This window comes from Thalassophryne amazonica, chromosome 7 (genome assembly GCF_902500255.1).
Source record: "Thalassophryne amazonica chromosome 7, fThaAma1.1, whole genome shotgun sequence".
Lineage (NCBI taxonomy): Eukaryota > Metazoa > Chordata > Actinopteri > Batrachoidiformes > Batrachoididae > Thalassophryne > Thalassophryne amazonica.
Window position 1 is genome coordinate 79,619,857 of NC_047109.1, and position 22,254 is coordinate 79,642,110.

At 39.5% G+C, this 22,254-nt stretch overlaps 1 protein-coding gene across 1 annotated transcript; it reads left to right on the plus strand.

The window, feature by feature from the left end:
* Positions 1-25: 25 nt before the first annotated feature.
* On the plus strand, positions 26-21,705 carry rnf115 (ring finger protein 115). Its single transcript, XM_034174722.1, has 9 exons — positions 26-134; positions 11,176-11,234; positions 14,011-14,065; positions 14,318-14,601; positions 14,796-14,864; positions 18,677-18,749; positions 18,831-18,924; positions 20,242-20,357; positions 20,559-21,705. Exons 1-9 carry the CDS (start codon positions 57-59, stop codon positions 20,679-20,681), a joined length of 951 nt encoding a protein of 316 aa, XP_034030613.1. The 5' UTR covers positions 26-56; the 3' UTR covers positions 20,682-21,705.
* The last annotated feature ends 549 nt before the right edge of the window (positions 21,706-22,254 follow it).

The following is a 22,254-nucleotide window of genomic DNA, read 5'->3' on the forward strand; positions in this document are numbered from 1 at the left end:
GGCGGGCAACTTTGTGGAGGACTGACGTCACTGTTGGTTTGGGCCAGTTTCGGAAGATGGCGGAGGCTGCGGCTGTTCCCCCGCATCGGTTTTTCTGTCACTGTTGTAAGGGCGAAGTAAACCCAAAACTACCGGTAAGGAAGGTGTCTTTTGATACTAGGGTTTTCGTCGTCTTTCTAGTATAATACGTACTGATGACAAGTCAACTTTCAGCTAAACTACCGTTTGTTTCTTGTGCTGGCTATGGCTACACCTCCCGCTAGCTTGTTAGCAATTAGCAACATTGTTGTTGTATTAAACTGTAAATAAACTCTGGACAGTTGCAGACGCCTTTATACGAATTAGACCTTAAAGTTTAACGTCGACAGGTTTTTGGTATTGTTGTATATTTAAAACCTTCACGGCAGCCAAGTCTCCGTTCGACATACATTTGTGTTATATTTTGGTTAAAACACAACGAAAATCGCAACACCTGCGGAAACAGCCACAATACTTTTTACATCGCAGACTGTAGGAGCTTCATTTGTCTCATGTTGGGTTGTTACTTTTGTTTTATTTTCATATAGAACAATGTTGTGACTGACGTTGCAGGGGAATTTGGGTATGGTGTTGTTTTTGGTTTCATTTTAAAAGTCAGGTAAGGAGAGAGCAATGTATTATTAGTAATTCACTGAAATGTAGGATTGGTTTTCTGTCGCACGCACTCCTTAGGTGTCACGTAAAATAATAATAATGTAAGAATGTGATTACGTTTCCTTTCTGATACAAAAACTGTAAGCTCTTAATATTTGGGTCTGACAGTGTCACTTTACAAAAAATACATTTATAAATGTGACAAAATAAACTATGAACTGCATTTATTAATTCCTGGTGACTTTCGGTAACTTCTTATAAATGAATCAAATTCAAGAAGAACAAAAATGAAATAAAATCACATCTGTCTCAAAATTACTTGGGGGGGGGGGGGGGGACTCCAGGTGAAAGCTATAGCTCTCAATAGAAAAAGTAAAAAAACAAAAAACTAATCAGGTCTGTATTGATTCAATTTCAATTTTTTTAAAATTTTATATAGTGCCAAATCACAGCAAAGCTGTCTCAAGGTGCTTCACACATGCAAGGTCTAACCTTACCAACCCCAAGACCAAGCACACAGGTGATAGTGGTAAGTAAAAAAAAACTCCCTCTGATGATACTGAGGAAGAAACCTCAAGGAGGCCAGACTCAGAGGTTACCCACTACTTAGGCCATTTTATCAGTTACATGGTTTTTACAAAGGTTTCTCAAGGTAGTAACGGAAAACACAACATGACATAATAAAAGAATATGCATTCGATGTGACTCCAGGTTTTTACTTATTTGGTGAACGTTTCCGGGTTATTTTTTGACAACATATGTCAGAATCCATTCATGTTCCACGTCCGAACAGTTTTTGGTGGTAGTGCTCCGTGTTGGTTTGCAAACCACCAGTAAAATCCAACAAAGAAGAAGGGTTGGTTTTGGTTTCGGTTCATGTTTATTAAATCATATTTTTGGGGACTGCATGGTGGTTCTCCTAATGGCTTACCTTGTTGTGGGCATTAAAAGTTATGAGCTGTGTATTTTTCCAGTAATCATATATTAAGTGGAGCTAATGGGTGAAGCTACTGAAGCTACTAGCAATGTTAGTGTTGTTAGCATACAGATGAGCATATAACACTCAGGAAAAACATGGGGATTCAAGAAAATATTTTTATTTAATTATCACTTGCATTATGTATAAGACAATACATGTTGTCATTAATGTACTTTTTATAATATTTGTTAAGTCGGGATCTAGCCAGATAAGCAATGATTTTCCTAGAGCCCTCACCTCTATTTCCATGAACTGGGGGAAAAATAAATTTAGTGCTTTTCAGTATATGCAGTATTTGTGTTTTTATAAAGAAATTGCTAAAAGCCAAAGAAAAGAGAGATGAACGCAGGCAGGAACTGGGATTGTCCCAGGAAAAACAACTGAAAACCCAGACATCTATACATAAGGTCACCAAGAATTTGAAAAGCAAGATTATCAACAGCTCCAAAACTCCTGCTAAAGCTAGGAAAATTCAGAAATGAGTGAAGGTTTAACAAGTTGATGCATTAATGTGCCATAAATACTAATACTGTTCCATTTGAATTGATAGTTCTTTGAATTGTCATTTCCTTTACTGTGAACTTTTCTGAGCTGCAATGTATGTTTTTTTTTTTTTCGATTAAAGGCCGTAGCATGATACAAGTTGTGTGAAAAGAACAAAAAATAGATTTTTTTTTTTTAGATTTTTTGGTGGGTAAATAGACCAGAAAATTCACCAGAATGTGTCTGAGAACACCTGAGATTTAAAGTTTTTCAGGGGCTTCGGCCCTTACCAAAAATTTTCATGTTTTGTTTTTGTTGTTGTTTTTTCCATGGCCCACTTTCATCGCGGTTTCTCCAAGACTTTTGTTTTTTTTTTTATTCGTTTTATTTGTGTTACTTGTTTCCACTTGATGCATTGTACGAGAATTAGCTTAAAGCTAATTCACATCTGCAGTTCCTTGGCAGGTCACAATTAAAACATGAATAATAAAACATCACAGAAACAGAACAAAGCTGCAGAACTGTAGATTGCCCACACAGACATATGTTTACAACCCCTGGCAAAAATTATGGAATCACCGGCCTCGGAGGATGTTCATTCAGTTGTTTAATTTTGTAGAAAAAAAGCAGATCACAGACATGACACAAAACTAAAGTCATTTCAAATGGCAACTTTCTGGCTTTAAGAAACACTATAAGAAATCAGGAAAAAAAATTGTGGCAGTCAGTAACGGTTACTTTTTTAGACCAAGCAGAGGGAAAAAAATATGGAATCACTCAATTCTGAGGAAAAAATTATGGAATCATGAAAAACAAAGAACGCTCCAACACATCACTAGTATTTTGTTGCACCACCTCTGGCTTTTATAACAGCTTGCAGTCTCTGAGGCATGGACTTAATGAGTGACAAACAGTACTCTTCATCAATCTGGCTCCAACTTTCTCTGATTGCTGTTGCCAGATCAGCTTTGCAGGTTGGAGCCTTGTCATGGACCATTTTCTTCAACTTCCACCAAAGATTTTCAATTGGATTAAGATCCGGACTATTTGCAGGCCATGACATTGACCTTATGTGTCTTTTTGCAAGGAATGTTTCACAGTTTTTGCTCTATGGCAAGATGCATTATCATCTTGAAAAATGATTTCATCATCCCCAAACATCCTTTCAATTGATGGGATAAGAAAAATGTCCAAAAATATCAATGTAAAACTTGTGCATTATTGATGATGTAATGACAGCCATCTCTCCAGTGCCTTTACCTGACATGCAGCCCCATATCATCAATGACTGTGGAATTTACATGTTCTCTTCAGGCAGTCATCTTTATAAATCTCATTGGAACGGCACCAAACAAAAGTTCCAGCATCATCACCTTACCCAATGCAGATTCGAGATTCATCACTGAATATGACTTTCATCCAGTCATCCACAGTCCACGATTGCTTTTCCTTAGCCCATTGTACCTTGTTTTTTCTGTTTAGGTGTTAATGATGCCTTTCGTTTAGCTTTTCTGTATGTAAATCCCATTTCCTTTAAGCGGTTTCTTACAGGTCGGTCACAGACATTGACTCCAGTTTCCTCCCATTCGTTCCTCATTTGTTTTGTTGTGCATTTTCGATTTTTGAGACATATTGCTTTAAGTTTTCTGCCTTGACGCTTTGATGTCTTCCTTGGTCTACCAGTATGTTTGCCTTTAACAGCCTTCCCATGTTGTTTGTATTTGGTCCAGAGTTTAAACACAGCTGACTGTGAACAACCAACATCTTTTGCAACATTGCGTGATGATTTACCCTCTTTTAAGAGTTTGATAATCCTCTCCTTTGTTTCAATTGACATCTCTCGTGTTGGAGCCATGATTCATGTCAGTCCACTTGGTGCAACAGCTCTCCAAGGTGTGATCACTCCTTTTTAGATGCAGACAAACGAGCAGATCTGATTTGATGCAGGTGTTAGTTTTGGGGATGAAAATTTACAGGGTGATTCCATATTCCATATTTTTTTTTCCCTCTGCTTGGTCTAAAAAAGTAACCGTTACTGACTGCCACAATTATTTTTCCTGATTTCTTATAGTGTTTCTTAAAGCCAGAAAGTTGCCCTTTGAAATGACTTTAGTTTTGTGTCATGTCTGTGATCTGCTTTTTTTCTACAAAATTAAACAACTGAATGAATATCCTCCGAGGCCGGTGATTCCATAATTTTGCCAGGGGTTTGTACATACACACAAACACATTCACACATTTATATTTAGCATGATGTTCTAAAATCAGTGGTTAACGAATTTTTTAAACTACAAACTGTTTGAGATGGGCTAATAAAGTTTTTTGGAGTGAGTGAGAGAGAGAGAACTGGATCTGCCACCTTAATTGGATTCACTATATGTGAATGGTTTCCTAATTTCGCCTGTACATCGCCCTTCCACCAAGCTTCAAGAAATCAGTTAAGTCATTCTGGTGTAATTCTGCTAAACACTCAAAACTACTGAAAAATGAAGGTGTTCTTAACAAATAAAGTCCCCACTCTTTGATCCATGTCATTCAATTAGTATTAGTCTTGAGGGTTGTAGTTTGGTTGCAACACACTACTTTCTTTTGTAAAAATAGGTAAAAACATTAAAAGGAGCACCTTCACTGTTGCCCGTAGAATTTTATTTCAGGCCTGGTTGCACTCACCGGTGGGAAGGGGGACTCATATTGTGAGGTGCTTCTCATATCTGCTGTGGTGACCCCGAGTGAGAAAAGTGAGAAGCCGAAAGGAACATACTATTGTGCAAAGAAATATGAGGCCCTCAGAAATGTTAAACCTAATTAATTTGCTCACTGCTCAGTGTTTATGAAAACTTACCATAGTCCTGCAAAGCTTAATCAACAAAACAAACAGAACAAAAAAGCCTGTAATTTTACAGAACTATAAATTTGTTTTGTTTTGGGGTTTTTTTGTGTGAAAATATCACTTTTACCAATGAGTGGCAGCCATGTTTGTTGGGGTTTGCTGCCGTGCCCCTGCGCAGTGTGAAGGAGATAGAGGGGGAGACGGTGGGAGGGATACACTACACTGCACACAGGGCGTGTAAAGTATGAGCTACAGGCAATCGGTTTTTGTGATCAACAATGAAAAGCATTGATCGACATACACCAATCGCATACTTTCATGGAAATCAGCCGATAATGATGGGTGGTCGATCGAGTGGAGTACTGCTAATATGTACGTGTGCCACAAACAAGACATGCACCCTTCCCGTTCTTGTGGTGGGCTGCAGCCTCTGCCTCATTTTGATCCAGAAAAAACAATAATTAGTATGCATATTCATTGTCAAAATCCCCCTAGTCATCACTGGCAAATCTCAGGGTAATCTGCCAATGAAAAGCATTTCAAAACAAAAAGATGCCAGGCCAGATGTGGCTCGCAGGCCACAAATTAGAAACCATGATTCAACAACTACACAGTGGGTGACTTAGAAACATGCTGTCCCACAAATCTGTTACACCGACCATCAAACTGTTATATACTACCCCAATTCCAGTGAAGTTGGGACATTGTGTAAAATGTAAATAAAAACAGAATACAATGATTTGCAAATCCTCTTCAACCTATATTCAATTGAAAACACCACAAAGACAAGATATTTAATGTTCAAAGTGATAAACTTTATTGTTTTGTGCAAATATTTGTTCATTTTGTAATGGATGCCTGCCACATGTTTCAAAAAAGTTGGGACAGGGCAACAATAGACTGGGAAAGTTGATGAATGCTCAAAGAACACCTAATTGGTAACAGGTGAGTGTCATGATTGGGTATAAAAGGAGCATCCTCAAAAGGCTCAGCTGTTCAGAAGCAAAGATGGGGCGAGGATCACCACTTTTTGAACAATTGTGTGAAAAAATAGTCCAACAGTTTAAGAAAAATTTTTCTTAATGTTCAGTTGCAAGGAATTTAGGGATTCCATCATCTACAGTCCATAATATAATCAGAAGATTCAGAGAATCTGGAGAACTTTCTACACGTAAGGGGCAAGGCCGAAAACCAACATTGAATGCCTGTGACCTTCGATCCCTTAGGCGGCACTGCATTAAAAACCGACATCATTGTGTAAAGGATCTTACCTCATGGGCTCAGGAACACTTCAGAAAACCATTGTCAATTAACACAGTTTGTCGCTACATCTACAAGTGCAAGTTAAAACTCTGCCAAGAAAAGCGAAAGCCATACATCAACAACATCCAGAAACACCGCCGCCTTCTTTGGGTTCGAGCTCATTTGAAATGGACAGACGCAAAGTGGAAAAGTGTGCTGTGGTCTGATGAGTCCACATCTCAAATTGTTTTTGGAAATCATGGACATTGTTGTCCTCCGGACAAAAGAGGAAAAAGACCATCCAGATTGTTACCAGCGCAAAGGTCAAAAGCCAGCATCTGTGATGGTATAGATCTGTGATGTGTGATGGCACCATCAATGCTGGAAGGTATATCCAGGTTTTGGAGCAACACATGCTGCCATCCAAGCAATGTCTTTTTCAGGAACGTCCCTGCTTATTTCAGCAAGGCAGTGCCAAGCCACATTCTGCACGTGTTACAGCAGTGTGGCTTCGTAGTAAGAGTGCAGGTACTAGCCTGGCCTGCCTGCAGTCCAGACCTGGCACCCATTGAAAATGTGTGGCGCATTATGAAGCGCAAAATACAACATTGGAGACCCTGGACTGTTGAACAACTGAAGTCATACATCAAGCAAGAATGGGAAAGAATTCCACCTACAAAGCTTCAACATTTACTGTCCTCAGTTCCCAAATGCTTATTGAGTGTTGTTAGAAGGAAAGATGATGTAACACAGTGGTAAAGATATCACTGTCCCAGCTTTTTTTAAATGTGTTGCAGGCGTCCAATTCACAATGAGCAAATATTTGCACAAAACGATAAAGTTTATCAGATTGAACATTAAAAATCTTATCTTTGTGTTGTACTCAATTGAATATAGGTTGAAGAGGATTTGCAAATCATTGTATTCTGTTTTTATTTACATTTTATACAACGTCCCAGCTTCATTGGAATTGTGGTTGTATTTTATTTAAACAACACTTTCAACAATGCAAAGATGTCTGGCATATCACTATTGAGTTTATTTCATATTTTTAAAAACACTTGGAGGAATGTTCTGCAACAGGTTTTTTTTCTCCTTTGCTGACACCCTACTTTTCAGCTTTTCTCAAAGTCAGACTTTCAGTCGTTTTTCATGTTAAAGCTAGAGCTAAGTGTGATTGAAATAAAATGAACCACAGAGGTTTTGCTCTGAAACGGTGATTGGCTCAGTAGTTAAAGTTCACTGAAGCTCATTGACGACACTTGAACAATCATTAGTCACAGACTTGTTGAAAGATGTAATACCCCTATTCCACAGAATGCTGTTCCTTTCCGTTTCATCCCGAATAGCAAATCAGGCCATATTTTGAAACATCACTGTATCACTCCTTGGTCCATCCTTCCCACTGTAGCCAAGTGCTTGCTCACAGGGGGTCGTTTTGACCGTTGGGGTTTTACATAATTATTGTATGGCCTTGCCTTACAATATAAAGCGCCTTGGGGCAACTGTTTGTTGTGATTTGGCGCTATATAAAAAAATTGATTGATTGATTGATCTTTTGTCAGTCTTGAACAAACTTGGTATACACAGTACTTATGGCCATCATCTGCACCAGTTTTGAAATCGGGGGAAATTTTCGACCTGTTCAAAAATTTCATCCCGATTCAACAAATGACCGTCATTATGTGGCCACTTTTCAGGTGTTTGTAGTCAGCTTTAATCATGTTCAACCAACTTTAAATGGGGTAGTCCTAGTAAATACAGCTAAAAATTTCAAGCAAAGCAGCGTTTGTTGCGGTTCTGGCTGAGAACACAATCAGGAGCAGCTTTCCTTTCGTTTTGGATAGCATTTTCTCAGTATGCGCTTTATAAGCCAGCCTTATAGAAGGCGTGCCGGTGTCACTGTTCAGCACTCCCCTGGTCTGAATGATCCTCTAAACTAGTCTGCACATGCACGAACCTGGTGTCACAGTCTGATTGGTCCCCCTGCCTTCACTGTGCATTCGTCATGTTGGAGCATTAGCAGCGATTAATAGATAAACACCTTGTTTCCACTTAAAACTGACCTTAGAATGATTAAGAAGTTTTACTTTGTCATCTGATGGTTAATAATAACATTATGCCCCGGCAGGGGGACAGATCAGATGGGGGGCCTGAGTAAGCGGTTCCATCCCATTTTTGCACTGTTTCTGGATCATGAGGGATCGTAATAGAATGGTGTCCTGTGGAATAGGGTTGTAAACCTACAGAAAAGTCTGTCTGTTTTGTTGGTACATTGTTTTCATGCAGATTTTACAGGAAGCTGATTTGAAAATTTAAAATAGTCCAGATTTATGTCTTGCTCACAATAAGATAAGTATTAAAGGGATTTTTATTTGCCTTTTTATTACCTCCGCCAAGGAGGTTATGTTTTCGGTCGCGTTTGTTTGTTTGTTTGTTTGTCTGTCTGTCAGCAGGATAACTCAAAAAGTTTTGAATGGATTTTGATGAAATTTTGTGGAGTGGTTGGAAATGACAAGAGGACCAAGTGATTAAATTTTAGTGGTGATCCAGATCACAATCCGGATCCCGATGCTAACGCGTTAGCATGTCTGTGGCATTTTCAATGTTAAAAGTTAGCATTAAGCAGTTGCAGCTGTCATCACTTTTGGGTGCATTTGTTTTAAAATTGTAATATTTCTTAAATTAATTTTTGTTTATATATTAATAATCTAATGATTATTATATACAATTTTAGAGAAAGAGACAAAAAGAAATAGATCACTGTGCCAAGGAGGGAATCTCTTTAGGGTCAGTGACCCTATGGCCTTGTTTAGAGAAGTGTTTCATAAGTGTTAAAAAATTCATATATTTGCAGTTTAGTTGAATAATAAGTTGAATTTTGTCTCTTACTTGTTTTTCTCTATAAGCACATGCAATATCAATATCAGTGCTTAGATGACAGTAGCTTCTGGGAAAGGTGCAAGTTGCAATAAACTGTGATGCCAAGCGCTAAGGATACATGTTATCCAGTCACAGCAGATTAAACTTTTTTGTTACTACTGAGCAAACATCATTGTTAGACTTTTTTAGGTTCAGTGATTCCACGGGGTGTAGATGTTATGGCGTCAGTGACCCCATGGCCTTGGCAGAGGTTTGCACTCTGAGTGCTTCTAGTATTTTCACATTTTGAGGTTGAATGTTAAAATATTTCCTAAGTCTACAGTTTTGAGTGTTTTAAACAATAATTTTCCTGCTATAAATACCATTTAGGCATGACACAGCTTGTTTAAGACTTCTGTGACTTATGTAACAAGAATACCCCCAAAATATTTTATATAAATCCAGTGATCATAAGGAGAAAATGTCCCTTTACCTGAGGCAGTGAGGCACCATTAGCCCATTATCACCCTTTTGAAACATGAATCACTGGAGATGATGTTTTTCCATAGTTTATCCAACAGAGGGCACTCTGCAGTTCCCCTTTTTTTTAGCACATTTGAGGAACACAAAATCAGCAGACAAAAGAAACTTGAGCGTCATAGAAATCATCTTTGTTCATGGATACCTACTAATCGTCACCTGAAATACATAACCGGGTTTGACGCTGTCCCTTTATGGGGGGGAAAAAAGGATGCAGGATGTACATAGTGTCCTGAGGTCGGAGGATCTCTCCCAACATATTTAGGGGTTATTAACAAAGTACTGCTAAACAGAGGCCTACAGGACTAAACAGCATGTAAAGTCTATCGGTATGGATTCTGATTAACATCATATCATCATCAGTTTTTATGGTGAGTGAGCCTTTGGCTCATTGGCATTTTTACCCAGGACCCAGGAATATCCCTGCACTGGTTTTGTACTTGGGCACCCCCCCCCCCCCCCAAAAAAAAACTACCTTTCTTTAACGTGAAATGCATTCCTTAAGTATTTGGGCAGTGGCACCATTCTTGTAATTTTCTTTCTTTTACATCACCACAATGGCATTGAAATGAAACAAGACAGATCCAAAACTGTAGTTGAATAGAAATATTACATTATCCATTTAGGTATTACAGCCATTTATAGCACTATGCATAGTTTGTCTGATCACCCACAGAGATCTCTCACTCTGTTAGTGTTGCTGTGGGTGTCTTGGTAGGTTCCTTCACTGGTCTCCTTGCATGGTCACTCAGTTTTTGAGAAATGCCTTCTCCAGACAGATTTACATACACTACCATACTGCAAGACATATTCAGTGATTTAGAAGTTTCTGTGTATCCATTTCATGACTAAAGAAAACTGGGTGTAAACATGATGATTTGTATGTGCAATAACTACCTTATTCAATTATTCATGGGCTGTGAAGATGGAGGGACTATGTGTAAAAATTGGCAACATTTCTAAATCGTCAATAGTATATTTTAGTTAATCCCTGTGGATTAAAAATAAAGTTAAATGTTTTAGCATATCCTGATTGTTTTATTTCACCTCCATTGTGGAGGTGTACAGAGGTGAAACGACAAAAACTGTGCTGTCTTCTAAATATGTGCAGTCCTAACTGTAAAATTACAAAAACCGAATGTGTGCCATATTGCAGTCGCTAATCACAATCTCAGTATTTTCCACAATAATAGCAATGTCTTTTCGTCAAATCGTGCCGCTCTATTACTAAACCGATTTGAATGATGATTGTCTCTGGTTATTCTTTGATGTGTTCATATGATTTTTTTTTTTGATTCATCAATATGTACATTTTGATTTCTGTGATATGCGATGTATATATCAGCGATAAAGGTTTGCAAGGTTAGGGTAGGATTACATAAAGAATGAACACATCCATTTTGGGGGGGATGCATGCACAGTTTTTTCTTGGTGTAATTCGGACAGAACATGTTTCAGAACCATTTCAACTTCTGTGTTGAAATTGGCTTCCCTAAGAAACACTATAAATTAGGCATCTCTACCTCCTTGTTTACATTTAGTAAACATTTTGCATCCTATAAAATCTAACCATTACCCTTGTGTTGTCATGTCATGACTCTTTCAGGAATATATCTGTCCAAGATGTGATTCTGGGTTCATAGAGGAAGTAACAGAAGACTCCAGGTAGGAGACATTATTACATGGCAACTACTAGAAATGTTCCAAGCCGCTTCATAGGATTAGTTAGTATATTATGTTAGTGTGTCCATTTTACATCCATTTCTGTCTTTGTTTACTCTGACAGTGTTCATAACCAGATTGTTAACTCCAAAAAATGTGAAGCAGTTGTATGTTACAGAGTAAAGTGACAGTTTTTGTGGTGCCACACGACTCCACAATCTTTCATACCGCGCGCATGCGTGTGTGTGTGTGTGTAAGTTTTAAACAAAAGTAGATACAGTGCTGGGTGGAGTCTCCCTTGTGCCTTTTGGCGAACAGTTGGTGAAATTTGACAGGTTTTTGAACTTCGTTCAAAGCGTGTCATTAGTAAGTAACAGACAAAAGTTAAAGTTTCTCTCGTCACGTCCACGAAAGCTTGAAACTCTTTCATTTGTCACTGGTGTCTTGGAATTTTCCCTCATTGGACTGCTCCGTTTACTAAGTGGTAGTAAAGAATTTGATGCTTTCTGCCTGTTGTATTAAGTAGTGCCGTCCCGAAGGATAAAACGTTGACATCTGGTGGATAACAAAAATTACAGCAGATATACTAAATTCCAGCCTGGACACATTAAATACACTATTTTATTTTTGAATATTAGATTAATGATTCAGATACTTGAAAATATATCAGTATTTGTTCCTTTGTAAAAGAAAGCGTAGGATGGATAATGCACATGGTGCTATGGTTTGTAAGTCAAGTTTGCGAATATTCTTGTGGCTGCTTCTGTTTTTGTTTTGTTTGTTTTTTAACCAAATTAAATGTACGAGGTCTGTTAGAAAAGTATCGTACCTTTTTATTTTTTTCAAAAACTATATGGATTTGGTTCATATGTTTTTACGTCAGCCAAGATTGAACCTTCGTGTGCATGTGTAAGTTTTTCCATGCCTGTCGGTTGCGTCATTCGCCTGTGTGCAGGCTTTGAGTGAGCACTGGTCCACCCCTCTCGTCGTTGTTTCATTGCGAGGAAATGGCGGAATGATTTGGGCTTTTTTTTTTCCATCAGAATTTTTTCAGAAACTGTTAGAGACAGGCAGCTGGAAACCATTCGAAAAATGTATCTGGCTTTCAGTGAAAAAAATTACGGGCTTCACAGAGAATAAGGAGTGTTACTACCGCTTTAAGGACGCTGCGCTCCGAGTCGCCATCGAGAGGCAGAAACCACCACATCATTTCTAAACGGATGGCTGTGTGGAGCCGGGACCGTCGTGTGCAATTTCTCTGGTTATCACAAGAGCTGGACATCAGCCATTTTCCGGCAGATTTCACTTATAACAAGAGATTTTGTCATGGAAAGCCGCACGGAGGCTTTGTGCGTCACGACCGATTCGCTGATGAAGCGAGACAAAGGAACACCTCCGTTTCGGAGTGTCACAGGACAAGTTGGGACATGCCTATCTCGGCTTTCAGTGCTTACCAGTCGAGTGAGTATAAGAGAAATTGTGGAGAGCTGGGCTTGTCCTCTGGCACGCCGAAATGGAGGTGTTCCTTTGTCTCGCTTCATCAGCGAATCAGCCCGTAAAATTTTCACCGAAAGCCAGATACATTTTTTGAATGGTTTCCAGCTGCCTGTCTCTAACAGTTTCTGAAAAAATTCTGACGGAAAAAAAAGCCCAAATCATTCCGCCATTTCCTCGCAATGAAACAACGATGAGAGGGGTGGACCAGTGCACACTCAAAGCCTGCCCACAGGCGAATGACGCAACCGACAGGCGTGGAAAAACTCACCCATGCGCACGAAGGTTCAAGCTTGGCTGACATAAAAACATATGAATCAAATCCATATAGTTTTTGAAAAAAATAAAAAGGTACGATACTTTTCTAACAGACCTCGTATAACTGGATTCAGCACTTTTACAGCAGGCACTCTTCCTGATTCAAGTCAGGACACTGGGGATGGGTGGACTAGAACCAGCCAACCATGTGATGCTATAGGCCCTAAAAGTTCATCGGGTGGGGATACTTAGTATATGATTATGCCTGTAAATGTTTGGAATCAGTCTGACAGAGGTTATCAGAGTCCACAGCGTCTGAAGTGACTCTTGTAAAAATCCAGACTATTAGATGTCCTGAAAGGTCATAGAAATATTATATTATTCTGCACATCAATTTTGCACATCACCTTATCCAATGAATTGGATAAGGTGTTCACAAGCTGAAAAAACATGAGTGATGGATGCATGCTCAGATAGCGTGTGATTGTGTGTCCACTGTCCCAGTGGGGAATAATGAATTGCACAGATTTGTGGAAACAATTCAGGTTACCTTATTGAGCAATACAAAATCAAAATGTCCACACATTGTAGATGTTTTCCTGTTTTTAGCAGAATCAAACGGGCTCACCATGTACTCAGAACAATAACAGCTGCAAAACTCTCCTGCTACTCTCCTCTTAGCAGCACTGACATACAAATGGTTGTGGAGCTTCATTTCATTACCAACGGTAATGACGGCACATTTTGTTGCCAACAAAATGTACCGGTCACGGTATTTTTGGGAAAACAATAAAAGCTTTGATACAGGTCTGGAATGGAATATGCAGTCTGTACTTGATACTACTTGACAAATTGGGCACAATGCAAACATTACGAGGTGATGCAGTTTCAAATCATTTGACATTTAAGTGGGTTTGTTCACTTCTGTTGCACACTGTATGTATGTAGGTTTCTTCAGTTTACTGAGCAGTATTGTCTTAGACCAACATTAAACCTGAACTTATTTTTGTCCCTTTGTGTTTGTCAGTCTCCTTGATGGTGCTGCTAATGGGATGGATGACACAGCCACACAGTTTGCAGAGGTGAGAGTTGGCCTGAGGGAATTTGGAGATTAGAGGCTGGTGATGAGGCATTGAGGATTATTCTGTGTGTGTACATATATAATATGTATATTTCTGTCTGGCTCCTGACTGCTTTGTACTGTTGCATCAAGCCTCCTCCCCTCCAGTTGCCTTGTTTAATTGTCACAGTGTGTTTATAGCATGTTTAGCTTTTGCTCTCATTTAGTGCATCTGAAAACACATTTCAAAATTCTGTTTCCATTGTTCCAACAGCTATGGCACCTGTTGTTTGTAGAGCGACCATTTTCAACAGATGGGGACATACCTGAGTCAGAACCCCGGCTTCCTGGAGGAAGCTTGGGCGGTCTAAGTGGCCTGGGGGGGTTGGGAGGGAGTCATATCGGAGGGTCAGTCCCAGCAGGCCTCGGGGGAGCTATGGGTGGCTTGTTAGGCTCTGGGGAGCACTGGGGGCCTGGACGCCCTCCTCGCCTTCACAGCCAGAGGAGATACAGGTCCAGAGTGAGCAGCAGGCCAGACCGCTCGCCTGCTGTGGAAGGGTGAGTAACTGCATAATCTACCTCATCATCACCCAATTCATCCATTAGCCTTCCTTACATCATCTTGGCTTTCTTTTCTGCCTTGCGCTCTCCCACTTATAGTCTTCACAGTGTTATTTATGTCCTTACAGTAATAGCTCCAGTTATTTATGGTGGCATGAATCTCTCTGTCTCTCTCTCTTCACCCTCCCTAGAATTGTACAGCAGTTCCTTGCTGGACTATTTGCCAACTCTGGGGTCCCTGGCTCACCTCCCCTCTCATGGTAAGATGTGTCACATTGTTTGAATTCAGTCACTCATTGTGAAATATTAGAAATATAACATTCCAGACATGGCTTAAGTGAAACTATCATCTTTATTTTGAGGGTGTATTTATTCAAATAATTCAATTTATACAGCACCAAATCACAACATAAGCCACAAGGTGCTTAACCACAGTTAGGTTTACATTATCCAACCATCTAAAGAAAAACTCTCCCAGCCATTCTTCCCCTGCTGGCCAAAGGCCCGAAGGGGGATTATGTCATGACAATTTCTGTCTCTTCATCCGTCTGTTCCAAAAAGGGTATAAGCATTCTGAAATCATCACCTATCACATGGAGGAATTTCATGAAACTTTGTACAAGTCCTTGTTATAGGTTGGTAATACTCAAATGGTATGATAATATGCGTACGCATATTATCATACCATTTGAGTATGGCCCATTTTACCAGAGTTAAGGCGCTTGATTAACAAATCTAGACTCCCTCAGTGTCATGAGTGGGTGCCTGCATTCTGAAAACAACTCATATTTTTAGGAGGAATTTCGGGAAACTTGGTACAAATCGTTGTTATTGGTTGGTGATATGCATATTATCATATCGTTCCAGTTGGGACTCCATCAGTTTCATGAGTGGATGCCTGCATTCTGAAATCAACTCCTCATATTTTTAAGAGGAATTTTGTCAAACTTGATATATCAAGTCCTTGTTTACAGTTTGGTAATATGCATATTATCATATTGTTCAAGTTGGGCCCATTTTACCAGAGTTATGGTCCTTGATTAACAAATCTAGACCCGTCAGTTTCATGAGTGGATGCCTGCATTCTGAAATCAACTGTCACATACTTTGAAATGTTATCAGAATGTCGCAAACACTTGTACCAAAGCAGCATATGCCAGCGTGGGATATTATGCTCTCCGAGCACTCTTATTTTTGATTATAGGAAGAGACTTTCAAGATTTTCAAATCCAGACTTAAGACGCACTTATTTTCCCTTTCATATGGCTAGCATACTGGCATAGTATGTTATTATGCTTTTTACCCTTTTAAATTCATTTATTAGCAAAGAGAGCGGGCCGGGGCCTCAACTTTATCTAAATTCTGGGTCTTTTAGTGAAGCTTAGGGCTAGTGGCTGGTGATCACCTTAGTATTTCTTCTGTTTTGCTGACAAATTACACTGTATTTGTCTTTCTGATGGCTGATTGTTTTTTTTTTTTCTCTCTCTCTCTATTTGAGGTGCAGCTCCATCCAGAGATGGAGTGGTGTCTTCTTCTGCAAGCCTCCTGTCCTGTGCACCGGCATGGACTCCCAAAATTTCCTGTATATTCGTTTTGTCAATCGTGTCGGTAGCATGGCCCGAGCAGAGGGTCATCCCTTTGAGTTTGGTCTGCTTGTTCAAATCATCAGAGGGAGTTTTTCCTTACCACTGTTGCTCTAGGGGTTGGTAAGGTTAGACCTTACTTGTGTGAAGCTCTTCGATGCAACTTTGTTGTGATTTGGCGCTATATAAATGAAATAAATTGAAACTGAAACCTCAAGCAGACAAGACTCAGTGACCGTTTGCTTTGGGCACACTTAGAATAATGAAATGACAAAACAGTGCACAACAAAGAGTTGTCACACATGCAGAAAGAGAAAGATTGTAGCTAAGCAACCATACACACATGGTGTCCAGTGGTCGCAACAACTAAGTGCTCAAAAGACAACCAGATAGTGAAGAGCAGAGTCTCAGTAAATGACTAGTTGGTGATCAAAGCCAGATCAGTCGTAGAAAGATCATTCTCCAGAGATCAGCCCTATGATGCTTCTAGAAGTCTTCAGCATCCTTTGTATTTCCACAGTTCACTGTTGATCTCACATGCTCCAGGACTGGAAGGATCTCACAGGATCAGATAGATGGCCAATGGATAGAGAGAAGGATTTATGAAGCGCCAGACTGCAGTAACAGTGCACAAGAAATCCCAGGACCTTTTACAGATGATCTGCCTATTCATCAGCAACTTGACCTTGGACAGAGAACAAAGCAAAAATCAATCAGCCAGAAAGAACAGTTCACTGTAACACCATCTTACATCTGCAAACAAACAGCTAAAGTGCTAACATGTTCACCAGCAACAGTGTCTTACGCTTCACCAACATTCCACAGAATATGAATGTGAGTTTTTTTTCTGCCACTAATGGTAATAACTGAAGTTGGAGGGAAAGATGAGGATTCAATACAACTGTTTATGTGAATTAAACCACTGAGAGAGCAGACGAGTCTTTAATCTGGGTTTATACGTTACGATACGTAACTCCACAAATGCAGATTATTTTATTTTAGTGGGCAGATTATTCCACGGAAAGGGTGCACGATAAAACGCTCTGACACACACACACAGTAATCCTGTATCTTGATAATGCAGAGCATGGGGCCATAAGGCTTAATTAGAAAAGTTGCATAGGGAGGTGCTTGTCTATGTGTGATTTTCTATGTTAATAACAAAACATTAAAATTTGACCTCACATGAACAGGAATGCTTGAATGAAGACCAAAACTGTCGTAATATGGGCAAACTTTATTCCTGTGGTTTGAACCATAACATCAGAATTTTTAAACCATTTGAACAACCTCTGCTCATGTGGCAAGCCAGGAAAAAAGACATTACAGTAATCAATTGTAGTTGAAACATAGGCATGAATTGAATTGAATTCTTGAATCAATGTTTCTGCATCTGACAAGTCTGAATAGGTTTTATATTCAATATACAGATGAAAGGCGGCCGTTTTTGTAGTTTCTTTAATGTGTAGGTCACAGGATAGTGTGGAATTAAAGACCACCCTGATATTTTTTTTTTGTGGGATTATAGTATTAGATTAGATTAAATCAACACCTCTGCCTTATTTAGTATCATGTGCAACATGAGTAAACTTCATTTAAAGGCAGGTGTACATTTGTCTTCAACTACATTTATAAGCAGATCATATCAAAACGATGTTCCAAAATTACATCATGTATCCACAATCATTTTGAGTACAGCGACCTTATATTATTAATAAAGCCCAGATTAAGACACTGGATTTGGCAGATGATGTGCTTGAACTTGAAATTTATTTTTTGTCTTAATATGATTCAGATGTCTGATTATAATTTAACAGAAGTCTAAGGACTGATACTACGTGCTAAAGCTCTTAACTCCAATGAAATAAGATGCTCTAAACTACAGACACGGCTCTCTGACAGAACCACCTTTTCAACCAGGAATGAACTCTCAACCAAATAATAGTTGAGGCTAGTGCAGGTTAATGCTTAACAGGCTAAGATAACCACTCCACAGTATGTCAGGGTAATTCTTAAAATTAACAAATTTGAAGCACAGGTGATTAAATATTGTTTGTTAAATTGTTAAATATTGGTGCAGGTCTTGTTGCAAGATGTGATGTTACCTCTCTTCTTCAAGGACAGACTGGACTTTTGTCCAATTATCCAGTTGACGTTTGGGCTCACCACATGCTCATCATGTCTCACCATTGTTAGGCTGTCCACTCACTGTAGTCTTAACATGATGACCTGTGCAAACTGCATTTTTCTAGAGAAACGGGCACATGACAGAATTTGACACTCATTGTTTAGTTATTAATGTAACTTTAAAGTGCAACTTCTGTAATTCCTGAATGTACACCCTCAGTTGGAAGATGATGGTCTGCATATTAAGCTCATGTTCATTATTTGCCTTCAGCTCCAATATGTTTTAATAGACCAAAACATAAAATTAATATTTTTTGTAAAATGTCATTTTCCAAATGTTTATTGTCCTAACTCTTGTTCAGGACAGGGATGCTGCACTCTAACCCTGGGGATTATGCTTGGGGCCAGGGGGGGTTAGATGCCGTGATTACACAGGTAAAAAAAAAAAATATATATATATATATATAAAATAAATAACAATTGATTTTTATTACATTTATAAGTGTGTATGTGTAGTTACTAGGTCAGTTGGAGAACACTGGACCTCCACCAGCAGAGAAAGAGAAGATTTCTTCTCTTCCAACTGTCAATATTTCTCAGGAACAAGCAGGTCAGTGTCAGCATTTCTTTTGTTGTCCTCCCTCATGATCGATTGCAGTGTTGCTTGTGGATGTGGTTGCAGCTGTTGGTCTGATCTTCTGTGTGCCGTGATTTATTTAATTTTTATGGCTGTACTTGACAAACTAGTAGAAACAACAACAGATGGCGTCTCAGCAGCAACAATAGCACATAAGGTACAAGGTCAATTTAAATGTGTAAGAAGATTGAAATGTTTGTATAAGAGGAAATTAATCACTCAGGCTTCAGCCTGTTGTAGGGGCGGATGATGTCTCCAAAATCAACAATTTCAAACTTTGTTTTATGCTGCTGTTGTCACCGGCAGATCTTGGGGTGTATGGACGTCCAACACTCCTAGTGGATCAGGTCATATCAAAGGGTGTGTGACCCAAAGGACCCACACTGGGTAGCCATGGATTGCACAGTTTTATGTTATGAGTTAATGATCCGCTGTCTGCGGAACCCTATCACCACAAAACCACTTTATGATTGTGGTTCACATTAAAGCATCACAAAGTTTTCATTCGGCCTTCGTGTGAAAATGGCAGTCGCGCGCAGTGATGTGCAACACTCGTCATTATGAATGAAGGGACGCTGCTTGATTTCCCTGAGTTTCAACTGCACCTGGTGAGGGAGCAATTCATCTGGAAAAGACATCTGTAGCAGAGAGTATATTCCAGCAGGGAGGGGATGGGGTCACTTATTTATATATCCATGAGAAACATCATGCAGATAAGCATCATAATCTCTCGTCAGATATTGACGGCTAATGCAAATGAACCTACATGAGCAACAGTAGGTTTTGTTTTTGAAAATTTTTAATTTAAATGATATCCAACCCCCCCCTTTACATGGATACATACATAGAGACAACATGCCGTGTCCTGTCAGGTCATCCCATGTGATGCTGATTACATTTATTCCTTACCACAATAGTCCATCATGGTTATTCCTTACCACAATAGTCCGTCGTGGTAGCATTGCTGCTGTTACTGTCTGCCACACTGAATACTGTGAGGTGCGGTTGTGCGTGGAGTAACAGGAAGTGGAAGGTGGTGTGGCACTATTCTCTGTCATAGTTTGTAATAAAGAAGTCAAAATAGTCTTTTCACCTTTCAGTGTCATAATCGTGTGTTCAGTGACTGGTCGGCATCAAGTTTAAGCAGTCATTGAAGGACAGTAAAGTTGACTTACCTGTGTGTCACCTACTTAGTAGAAGCAGACAGTTAAGACATTTACCATTTGTCACCAAGTGAGTGATTACAAATCACCTGTTTGTTTTTTTTGTTGTTGTTTTCCCTTCCTGCAGACTGTTGTATGGAATGTCCAGTGTGCAAAGAGGACTTTGCGGTGGGGGAGCCAGTCAGACAGTTACCCTGTAACCACTTCTTTCATTCAGACTGTATAGTACCATGGCTGGAAATGGTAAAGTCACAGCAAAGAAGTAGAACTCTCACTGCCATTATTGTACATTATAATAAAATGCTAACAGAACCTCTGCCTGTTTTCTGTGTGTGTGTGTGTGTGTGTGTGTGTGTGTGTGTGTGTGTGTGTGTGTGTGTGTGTGTGTGTGTGTGTGTGTGTGTGTGTGTGTGTGTGTGTGTGTGTGTGTGTGGCGCCGCACAGCATGATACGTGTCCAGTGTGCAGGAAAAGTTTGAATGGAGAAGACAGCAGCACTCAGCCCTCATCATCAGAGTCCCCCTCCCTCTCCATGGACCCTCGCACACAAGAGAGATGGTCCTTCTGAAAGTCCCGTCTGTCTTTTCATTACTTCTCCTTGCCTACGTTCAGCAACACATAGACGTAACACGCCTCACATTTCCTTTGTTCATCTCTGTTGCTGACGTAATCACCTCAGTCTTTTTTTTTTTTTTTCTTCCCTATTTTAATGCCTTTTTCTTGAATAATGAAACAGATGGAGATTTGATGAATCTCATCTGGCAAGTAACAAACCAGTCTGACTTTAATGAGCAAGCCCACATCCTGTATGCTTTCATACAAAATCCGTTGTTTTGTTTTTTTCCTTCTTCTTTCTTCTTGGAAGAGCACTGCTGCGACACACTATTGTTGGGAAACATTAGTGTCCGCTACATATACCAGACCCTCTGGAGTCATGTGATGATTCACTCAAACCTGTAGATGAGCCCTTTATAGTTAACGGCAAAAGTATAGTTGCCGATTCCGTTCCTTGCATGACATGAACACCAAAACGATACATTAGGTCTGCAATTCACATTCTGTATGTACATTAGAATTTTTCATGCAGGTTGTGTTCGAGAGCTGATGAATTTTATGGTCACTCGTGACGTAATTGAATCCACTGCATTGTTGAGGTGTTCATGTTACAGCACCATCCTGTAGTGTCAGTGTTTGCTGAGGAGCAGGTGGAGTAGCTGCTACTGTCATCAAATGAGAACAAAGGATTCCTTACAGCTGTCAGGACTCTCATACATCCAACGGGGGGGGGGGGGGACAAAAATAGCAGTAAGGAAATGAAAATTGTATGGAGCTCAATCCATTAATACTTTAGATTTGGACTTAATCCTCCTGGTGTATATATTATAAAAATAGATGGCATCCCTCTGTTGGTTTCCTTCTGAATTGTCTTTTCACATTTTTATCACTTGTAAATAATTTTAGACCACCTATTGTTTGCAAAGGAAATAAACGTTGAGAATGGAGACACAAATGTGAAAAATCTGGTTATCATACTATGTATATTATATATGGAAAATGTTTATGATGTATTAATAAATTGGGGGAAAAGTTGATGTGAGTATGTTATTTTATATGCCAGCGTGCTAAACATAAGTACATAACTGACAAGTCGTCGTGCACATTTTCTTTAAAGGTTGACACAGCCAGGGATGATGTCATACCTTCAAGCCCACACACGCCTGTGTGTCAGAGCAGTGCTGCCCAACATTGCTGTTGATGCCGCAGTATTCTCACAGATACAGTAGTGTTCAGAATAATAGTAGTGCTATGTGACTAAAAGATGAATCCAGGTTCAATTTTTTTTTCAATTTTTTTTCATTTATATACAGCCAAATCACAACAGAGTTGCCTTAAAGTGCTTCACACAGGTAAGGTCTAACCTTACCAACCCCCAGAGCAACAGTGGTAAGGAAAAACTCCGTCTGAGGAAGAAACCTCAACCCGCTGCTTGCTACAAACATAAATTACAGAACAATTCACAGAACAGTTCACGGACGAATATACAAGAAATGCTGTTGGCGCACAGGACAGGAGGATCGCCAACACGAATACAACTCGCATCTCTGGATGGAGCTGCACCTTAAATAGAAAAAAACAATCAG

Bases quoted from the DNA above. Each gene is read 5' to 3' on its own strand.
- rnf115 (XM_034174722.1), top strand. From the start codon at position 57: ATGGCGGAGGCTGCGGCTGTTCCCCCGCATCGGTTTTTCTGTCACTGT. The intron at 18,750-18,830 runs GTAAAAAAAAAA...GTGTATGTGTAG, and splicing joins TAGATGCCGTGATTACACAG to TTACTAGGTCAGTTGGAGAA. The intron at 18,925-20,241 runs GTCAGTGTCAGC...CCCTTCCTGCAG, and splicing joins TATTTCTCAGGAACAAGCAG to ACTGTTGTATGGAATGTCCA.